The sequence below is a fragment of the Mustela putorius genome, unplaced genomic scaffold (assembly GCF_011764305.1).
Source record: "Mustela putorius furo isolate JIRA1106 unplaced genomic scaffold, ASM1176430v1.1 tig00000905_pilon_pilon_pilon, whole genome shotgun sequence".
In the NCBI taxonomy this organism is placed as follows: Eukaryota; Metazoa; Chordata; class Mammalia; order Carnivora; family Mustelidae; genus Mustela; species Mustela putorius.
In genome coordinates this window covers 5538992-5548737 of record NW_025421511.1, presented here as the reverse complement: position 1 = coordinate 5548737, position 9746 = coordinate 5538992, and the positions used below count along the sequence as shown (strand labels likewise).

Genomic DNA, 9746 nt, shown 5'->3' with positions numbered 1-9746 from the left:
GTCTTCCCTGGAGAAGTGTCTGTTTGGGTCCTTTGCGCATTTTAAAAACCGGACTGCTTTTGGTAGCGCACCTCCTGGTTTAAGGTATGTCGGGCAGATGTTGGGTATTTTAAGCAGATTAAAATGGGACTGAGGCCCAGGCGGCCGTGCGGCTCTTTAGATAATCTCTGCGGGAGTTTTCCTACTGCAGGTGGGAGGCGTGAGGCGGCCGGGGGCGGGCTGGCTCTGGGTGGGCAGCCTCAGGCCCCCCGGGCTCCCAGGCAGGAGGGAAGGTGCTGAGACCCTCGTGGACGTGACGAGGTGGACATGGCCTGTGTGGCGGCGGCTCCTGGGGAGTGGGCTGAACAAGGTGGGGCCGGGGTCCCGGGTCCTGTCCACAGGCCAGGTCGGGGGGGTGTCTAGGTGGGGGGTGGTCGTGTGTCCCCCCACAGGCTGGGGTCGGGCAGCCCCACCACACCGCAACCTGAACGCCGGGACCAAATTCTTCCGGGAGAAGCGAATGCCGTCCACACCGGCAAGAACAGTCTGGGGGGGTCCGGGAGCCGTGGTGCCGGGATAAGTGGGGTCCGTGACGTCTCGTGGACGAGGCCGCATCCTGTGTCTCTAAGCGTGCTGGTGGTTTCCTAGTGGCTGGCGGGTTCCATGCACACACACACACACACACACACACACACTCACACACACATGCACTGCCTATGGCTTCATCTGCAGAGGACAGTCCTGGACGCACCGAGGTAGCCGAGCCTGCACGGGCGGTGCGGGAGGGTCTTAGACCTGGAGGCAGTGACGCTCTCTCCGGCCAGGGCCTAGCTCTGTCCCAGCTCTGCGTCCTGCGCGGCTGGGCCCGGCAGCCTCTTCCTCTTCGAGAGGTGGCGTCCGGGGAGGTCACACCCTGCTTGGGGGAGGGGCTGGAGCGTTCGGAAATTGACTGTCGCGGGGTGTGAGGCACTCGTACGTCTCTGGTCTCTCCCTGAAGCGAGACTGTTTAGTCGGGAGAGGCTGGTGTCCTGGGACGCAGGTGACAGAGAAGCCATTTGACAAGAGGTGGGGCCTGTCATCATCCGTTTGTGCCCGGAGGGGCCACCCCCGTGGGCGGGAGCAGCGGCCCGGGCTGCTTGCTCCCCCGGGACCTCCCCAGGGAGGGCAGCACGGGCTTCCTCCTGGAGGGGTTGCTGGTCAGCAGAAGTACCACGCAGCGGCCTGTTTATTCGATGCCCCGCACCACACGGGCATTCAGTGAAATGCTGGGCCACTGGGGGACTGAAGGGGAGCAGACACAGGCTGAAAGTAGATAGCCTCGGTTCAGTGCGGGGGACACTCGGTGAGTCCGGTCAACGACCTCTGCTCTGGCTTTGTCGCGTTTTGCGGACGCATTCGCTGACCCCGTCTGCTGGGCGGGTCCTGGGCTGTGTTCCTGATCCATCACACGTGTGAACCTGGAGAGTTTTTGGCGCGTGGGACCTGGGGCAGGGCATTTCCTCCGATTATCGCGACAAACTGAGCTGGTGTTACAGGTGGGCCGGACGGCGAGGTAGGCCAGCTGGCCGGCGGGCATACCCTCTTCACGCCGAGCTGTGGTTCGAACGGAGTCCTCTGGCTTCTGAGGTCCGGTCCACCCCACACGGCCCCTCCTCTTGGCGCCACGTGCCCGGGTCCAGACCACGGCCACGCCAGCTTGTGTGGGACACTTGTGCACAACGATGGACACCCCACAGTCCTCCGGTGGTTACATGCCCGGGAAGCACATCTGTGCTATTAACTATAAATAAGACGGAATTTGGCAGCCGGGCACGATTCCTCTTTTGGGAAAGACCTTCCTGCTAAGTCAACTTCAGGGTGAGACCAGTGACAGCTTGAGAGTTTCTGGAGAAAAAGCAACACCAAGAAACCTCCCAAACACATCAACCCCCGAGAGTCGGGTCTGCCGGCCAGTACTCAGCAAACGGCACCCCAGAACTCGGGCAGCTCTCGGGCTCATCCGGAAGCACCAGCAAAGGGCCTGGGGACCCTCAGCTCGCCAGGGCTGAAAAGAAGGCTAAGAATGTGTGTGGGAGCGTTAAACAGAGTCGGAGGAGCGTCAGGCATGGCAGAACGTCGGCCTTACGCGCCTGTCCTGGGAGGAGAGAGGTGCCCTCCGTGGGTCAGGACGGACACTTGGCACTTGCCGACTTTCATTTTTTCCAGCTTGTCGATTTTTCCCTCCTAAGATCAGGCTGATGACTGATGATGTAGGTCATGGATTTGGGGCGAGGCCGTCCCTGTGGCTATATATAGCATCTTCCCAGGCCATAAATGGGAGAGAGGGCTGGGCATTTGGAGGGAGAAATAGCCGTGCCTTCTTCAGCCGGAGCCGCGTCGTGGGTGCTCTGGGTGAGGCAAGGCTGCTCTCCGCTTGGTCTTTTTCCTCTCTCTCCGGGTAAGTTTCTTTTCTCCTTTCCTTTTCTGATTCGGGGCTTTGCAGGAAGGACTATTGCCATGTGCCGAGGCTGGGGCCGTCCGGTTTCCTCGGTGGACCTGTTTCGGGGGAAGCTGGTGTGAGCCGGCACGTTCCCCGAAAACACAGAAGGCAGCAAACGACTCAGCCTGAGTCTGTTTCTTGGACCGGATTTCAGGACTTGCTTTGTTTCCCGTGGTCACGACCTTCACCGCCACCACAGGCGGTCGCCGCAGAGCCCCGGCCCATCAGCCCCTGGTCTGTGGTGGCTCCCAGGGGACCCTCAACCCATGCGCCAAGGTCTCCGCGTTCCCGAGAGTCTGAGCCAGGAAGGCGCCCGTGGGGACAGTGCAGGTGTGAAAAGGTGTGAAATGTTAAAAACTGGTCATTTTCTGAAGAGAGAAGGGTCAGTAGGTCATTTGCACGCCCTGGACATGGGTATCTGGGGGACACGGGTCGCCGGGCGACCAGGCTGCTCCCTGGCTCTACAGGCTTTCAGCTGGGAGCGACAGCTTCTCACGGCTGTCTTCTCGTCTGGGCTCTCCGAGGAGCTATAATCCTGCAGAGTCGCTGGGCTCCGTGCCCCCGCTGGCGCCTGGCGCCGTTCTCCGGGCCTTGGAGCTGTGCCTGCCAGAGGGCGGTGGGGCAGGGGCCGGGAGGCAGCCGGGCTCAGGCCAGCGGGGTGTCTCCCCTGGGAGGGCTCCCCTTTCCCACCTCCCGGGCTCAGCCCTTGCTTCCCAGGCTCGAGTGACCCAGGCATCAAAGAGTGAGGGGGCCAAGGTCACTAAGTGGGTTTTTTTTTTTAAGATTTTATTTATTTACTTGATTGAGAGAGACCACAAGTAGGCAGAGAGGCAGGCAGAGAGGGGGTGGTAAGCAGGCTCCCCAGTAAGCAGAGAGCCCGACGCAGGGCTTGATCCCAGGACCCTGAGATCATGGCCTGAGCCGAGGGCAGAGGCCCAACCCTCTGAGCCACTCAGGCACCCCACTAAGTGGGTTTTTAAATAAACGAGGTCCAGCCTCCGCTCGCGGCCGAGTGTACGTGGAGCCAGCGTTGACAGAGGGACGCGGGTCCCTTACCGAAATGAGAGAATCTGGGGGTAAACCCTGACTGGTGGTGACGGCAGCTGTGTGGGTTGCTGGAAGGTTCTCCTGTCCAGGAAGCCAGACATGATCTTGTCGCTCGATTGAATTTGATCCTGCTGGAGCGTCAGGACAGAAGGACTCAGGGTCCTTGGGGGCCGGAGAGCTCTGTGTCTGCAGGGAGCCTCCGCAGCGCCTGCCGCGGCCCCGAAAGCTTGTTCGGAGAAACACGGCAGAAGTCGAGCTGCCGGGAATCAGTGTCCCAGCTTGTTGGACTCCTCGTGGAGGATTTAGAGGGATTTTGTGCTCGGTGGTCATCTCTTTTGGTGCTGAGCATTCGGGAAAAGCTTCGGGGAAGGAGACCCCGGGGCAGACGAGCGTGGGCGGGGCCCGTCTGGGGTCCTGAGGGTTCAGTTCCTCGGGGGCCTGGGCCAATCGTGCGCCCTCCTCTCGAGAAGCCTTCATCTGGTGTGTTCACTGACTGCGAGCTTTTAGGTGTCCTTTATGAAGTGGCAGTCACGCATGGTCGCTGAAGTGTGTCTGTGAATTAAATCCTTGCTGTCCTGAGAGATGGGTGTGAGCAGGCCCCAGGCGCACGGCCCCCGGGCCGGAGGGCGGGCTCGCGTTTCCCGCTGGTGTCGTCGTTCTGACATGTGTGTGAGGCCTTCCGTGAGCCGGCGGGCTGGGTGCAGAGTCAGGAGGGTGGAGGCGGGACACTGGCCCCGGGTCCCACGGGCCGGAGACCTGGGCGGATGGTTTCCACCCCCCAGAGCTCTGTGGCCTCGCGGGGAAGGCCGGCAGGACAGCGTGAGCTCGCACACGTCGAGCTGTGGAGCGGCCTCTGGTTTCAGACGAGGGCCTGTGCCCAGGCTGTGACCGGCTGGCATCTGCTGAGTCCACAGGAGCCGGTTTCCAAGAGAGCTCCTCGCTCTGGCCCGGGAAGCTCAGGTGCAACAGGGAGAGGCTGTGAGACCCGCGGTTCCCCGAGTGGCCTGCATGTGGGCTCGGCTGCGCGGCGGGCCTGCTGCTCTGTCCGGCTTGCCCACGCGCGTGGGGGGGAAGCCAGCCCAGGCAGGGGTGGGGGCTGGCGATGACACACTGGGCCAGGAGTCCCCTGAGTAGAAGACGTGAGCTTGCAGCCGTCCGCGGAGGAGGGGCTCTGAGGTGTCCCGTCCTTGGCAGGCAGTGCTCCGTGATTCGGGCCCGGTGCCCCCGGCAGGGGCCCTGCGTGTCCGTGGAGCGGGAGACGGGTAGGAACGGGGATGACCCCGTCGGCGGAGTCCCCGAAAGCTCCCGATGCTGGTGGCCCTCAGCTTCATCAGGTGGGAATGAGGGCGGGGCATGTTCTGAGACGGCCGCGGCCCCCACTGCCTTGGGTGGTGGCGGAGGAGCTGTAGCAGGGGAGCGGGCAGAGCCAGGAGGGCAGGAGCCCCGTGCCCTGGGCTGTTCCGCGTGCTCGCGCCTCCCCAGGGCGGTGCTGAGGCCCCGCAGGCCCGCAGGCGCGTCGGCCATGGGCCGGGTCAGCGATCTAGTGGGGGCCGGTCGGCTGGGGCGTCGACCGGGCGCCGAGGGGCGGTTAAAGGGTCCCTGGGCTGTGAGGACAGCTGGCCTTTCACACTCAGAGCAAAAACACAGGCCCCCTGAGTGTGCCCGGCCCTCTTCCGGGGCGCTATCTCCCCCGGTTTAAACCTGTCGAGGTCGCCCACCCCGTCTTCTCACCTGGGCCATCGGCGGACCCTTGGCCAGACGTGCGAACAGGTCTGAAGCGAAGTCAGTAAACGCGAGCGGGTGTCGAGGCGGCACACGACCAGGCCACCCCGAGAGCCTGTGGGGGGTGCCTGGCGAGTTGATTTTTAGGAGGAAAAATTAGTTTTAGTGTGGCGAAGTGTGAAAGGCCCAGAAACAGAGGTATGGGGGGGTCAGCCCTTTCTACGCGTTTCCAGGGAAATCCTTTCTCCTCTCTGGGGTCCTGCCCGGCCCCACGTACAACGGGTTTGGATAATCCCTCGGGATCTTTCCAAGTTCTGTGACCCGGTGCTTCTAGGAAATCACAGTCTGCAGGAAATGGGCCACCGGGAGTCTGCTCGGAGGGCGTTCTGTGTTTGCTTGGTTTTCTCACGGACTCTGTCCCCCGTGGTCTGCACCTCTGTTGTCCCTGGCGCTGGGCCATGGGGCCTTGCCTTGGAGTCGCTTCTGTAAACTGGGGCAGATTATTCTAGTCTAAACACCAAGGACAAGAGGAGCTCGATTTGGGTTTCCTTCAGTCCTCTCTTTCGGGACTTGGTGATCACCGGGAATGAGGGATGCCGTCGATGTGGTCGTTTTAGAGAGACTCGAGTCAGCCAGGAGCTGGCACCCGGCGTAGTTGGGGTGCGCACGGGTGGCAAAGAGCCGGGTGTCCCGTGCCTGCGCTCCTCCATTCACAGACGCGGCGCCCTGTGGATCTCAGTCACTCCTAGTTTTCCAAGAATTTAACCAAAATGTGCTGGCTTGCCCACCTGCCCCGGCTTTCTTGCTGGCCCCTGCCCTGCTCCCTGCCCACCCCTGCCGTCCACGTCCACACGTCACCAGTGAGATGCGGTTGTTCTGCACAGTGTCCTGGAGATGAATCCCCTTTCCAGCCGTGAAGCCCCCGGCTCGCGGGGAAGACACGGAAAGCCCCCGTGTGCGGCGGCAGCCCTTCCGGACGGATCTCTTCTGGCATCTCTTCTAGCATCTCGAGATCCCGTGTTTTCTGGCCTCTTCCCTTTGCTTGTGGGGATGCCTGCCCCTGCCCCGTCTCCACCGGTCAGCCTGCCCATGGCCAAGCTTCTCCTCGAGGGTCACCTCCTCGGGGGCCTCACCTGGCGGCCCCTTCCCTGCCAGCTGTGCTCCGTCTGCACTTCCTGGAGCAGCTCGGGTCTCCCTCTGCTCTTATCTTGTATTCTAAGTATCTGTTTACGTCCCTAGTCCGCATTTTATTTTATTTTTGTCCTTGTCACTCACGTGGCTTTTCACGCTGCCTGGACCCAGCGGGTTTTCCAAATGTATTTGTGCAGCTCACACTGCAAAGAAACATAGTCCCCGTTTTGGATTTTCAGAGACACAAACCCATCATGATATCCGGTCCCGGGGGAACTTACTAGGGATCCAGACTGGAAGCCAGAGACTATGTTTGCTTGGACAGTGTTTCTCCCGTCCCCCATCCCCTGAATGAGCGTCGTTGGTGGAAGCTGACTGTCCCCCTTGGAACAGCTGGGGATGCTGGTGCAGAAAGTCCAGCAGCAGGACCGCATGTGCGAGGGAGCTCGGCACCGTCTGACTCACGCTTTGCTTGCAGGTGCACACCAAGATGTCGCTGGTCGCCGTGCCTTTCTACCAAAAGCGACACAAGCACTTTGACCAGTCGTACCGCAATGTTCAGACAAGGTACCTTCTGGATGAATATGCTGCAAAAAAGTAAGTTGAAATCCAGCATTCGGACTGGTAGATCTTTGTTCGTGGGGTCTGGCATTAACGGGGCTTTACCTGGTCCCCTGCACCCTGGCCATGAACTGGTTTGGGGAGGGTCAGGGATGGCACATTCCTAGCACCGGTGGGAAATTCGGCTATCCTGGTGCCCAGCAAACTCCGTGTGGAGTGCTGCTGGGACCCTGGTGGATCCCGTGGATCCAGGGAGACTGGCTCTGAGCCCCTCATTTAGGTTATGATGGCAGAGACTTTTGAGTAAGTGCTCCTTGCCGGCTCCTCCTCATGCGGCTCGCATGATCTAACAGTCACCGGCGCAGAAGGGCAGCCAGGAGGACCAGTGGCTCGTGGGGCAAAGGGAGGTCGCAGAGAGGCTGATGTCAGTAGTTTCGCTCCCATAATAGTAGATGTAGCAGAAAGGTGAGTGTTTTCCTGCCTCAGGGGCTGGTGAGAAGCCGCAGGTCTTGTGCCCGTGTCTGAAGCCTGGGGTCCTCGGGGACGCGCCACACCTGCCTGGGACCACAGATGCCCGTGGTCTCAGGGGCCCATGAGCCGGCCGTGCTGCCAACCGAAGGCAGTGCCGGGCGTGCCGGGCCGCGGTCTCTGGAGCTTGAGCGTGTCACCAGGCTGAGGTTATATTTAGACCCGCCCGTGGCCTCGGGTCAGCTGCCGTCCCCGTCACAAAGAGCCGAACACCCGCAGCCTCCCAGCGGCCTCTGGGAGCGTTGGATCCCCGGACACGTGTACGATCACGACCTTAGGCCACAGCGCGGGGCAGGCACTCGCGCGCGTGTGTGGAAAATGGCGCGAGAGAGGAGTGTGTGTGTGAGCACATCCGTCTGAGGACGCCTGTGTGCTGATGTGCCAATGCAGGGACGTAGGTCTCTGTGTGTGTGCGTGTGTGTGACTGTGCACGTGTGTGCGAGTGTCTGTGCATGAGTGCACAGATGGGGCAGCGTCTGCGCAGGGATGTATGTGTCTGTGTGTGTGAGTGTGCACCTGTGTGTGCACACATGCTGGTGTGCTCAGGAAGGCACACGTGTGTGCATGTGCTCATGCCTGTCCCTGTGCCGGCACGGTTCGAGGCTGACTTGCATGCAGGAGAGAGGCGTGCGGTTTTGCCGATGACTGCACATGCCTCCAACACGCCTGCTAGTTTGTTCCATGGCCCTCCAGGCGCACGTCCACTCGGTCGTCCCAGAGGTCTCTCTCTCAGAGGTCGTCCTCCCAAAGAGCGGCCGGCCAGACGGCGTCCGGAGGGACCACCTGCAGCATCTGCGCCAAGAGACTGAGCACGGACGCGCTGGAAGAGGAGGAACACGAGAAGAAGCGGAGGTAACGCCTTGTCCTCCGCTCCCGCGCCGGCTAGCTCGGCGGCCTCGCGTCTCCGTGGGTGGGGGCTCCGCGAGGGTGTGCGGCCACCACGGGAACCGCGACAGGCCATTAGCCAGGAGCCTGGAGGGTCACCCCTGCTTCTCCAGAAGGCAGTTGCTGCTGTCTGGTGGCTGCTTTCTTCTCCCCAGTCTGTCTCAGTGAGTCCTATGGGATAACCGTGTGGGGCACTTTCTGGAGTGTTCTGCACAGCGGAACCTGCCCATGGGGCCACGACGTGGGGCCGTGCTGTGTCCGTGCCCTGCCCTGTCCCACACCGTGCCCACCAGCTTTGCGCAAGGAGCAGGCTTCTCCTGTGAAAGCGCCGAGACCTGACAGGTTGAGGTTCATGTCGAGTTTCCACTGATGAGTCTTTAGCCGTGAACGCGGCCAGATTATTCCCCGATCACAGAGAAGCAGGTGGAGACCTTACAAGAAGCAAACAGTGAAGCAGCCCATGATGGTTTGTGTTAGACCGGCTCTGGTGTTCCCCCTCGCCTCCCTGGACTTTTCTAGAACATTTTCTCTATACGAACACACTTAAAACCTGAAGGGAAAAATGAGAATTCGGCAGACATGTCCTGTTTTGAACGCCGCCCTGGCAAGAAGGGACCCGTGTCCCAGCCACGGGCCGCCAAAGAGATCGGGCTCTCTTGTGCAAGCTTCGAACGGTCCTTTCGAGGCCTTGTGGGAACGTTGCCGTATACGTTTTATGGTAAAACGATGATTTCTTTTGTGAGAGAATCACTTCAACATGTACACGTGACCAAAATCTGGATTTTCTGTTACTGGACTATTTAAAAAATGGTTCTGTCTTCATTTAGGGTGTGGTTGTGGGGAGTGAGAAGCCCCGACCCTTATAATCTTACTAATGTTTCCTGGTGGTGACCTTGAACACGTCACAGAAACTTTCTATTCCCCGATTTCCAGTGAATTGGAGTGAATGGGGGGAGGTCGACTCGTACTGACGGGAGGGGCTGGGCCGTGGGATACTGTGATGCACGTGGTTGTGGTGATAAAGGCTCTGGGGACCGCCCCCGCGGTGGGAGGTCCTTCTGAGACCGGCGGGGCTCCTCTCCCGGAGCTGTCTGTTGACCCCCAGCATGTGTGTGGATTGTGGCCTGGGTCTCTCCGGCTCCTTGGTCCCCCAGCTCCCTGGGGCAGATGCTAGTTTAAGGTGTGGGACAAACCTGACCTTGAAAGATGGACCCGTGGTTGCATCGGTTTGAATCACTGTTGTGTCCTCATGTGAGGGCAAAGCCAAGGCGTCCTCGGCGTGCTCTGAGCTCCCGGCATGGCCCTCCGGAGGGTACGGAGGGTTGGAAATACCCCTTTGGTGCCTTTCCATCTGTCCTAGTGGAAGACGGGCCCAGAGGCATGAACAAGTCCGTTTTAGGGGCTTCAGACTCCC

At 60.7% G+C, this 9746-nt stretch overlaps 1 protein-coding gene across 1 annotated transcript in view; it reads left to right on the top strand.

Moving 5' to 3' along the window:
- Positions 1–2303: 2303 nt before the first annotated feature.
- The window catches only part of MYOM2 (myomesin 2), a 73188-nt gene continuing 65745 nt past the window's right edge, over positions 2304–9746 (top strand). Inside the window, 3 exon segments of the mRNA XM_004766755.2 lie at positions 2304–2416; positions 6837–6955; positions 8141–8299. Coding sequence (XP_004766812.2) covers positions 6849–6955; positions 8141–8299 — 266 coding nt within the window. The 5' untranslated portion in view covers positions 2304–2416; positions 6837–6848.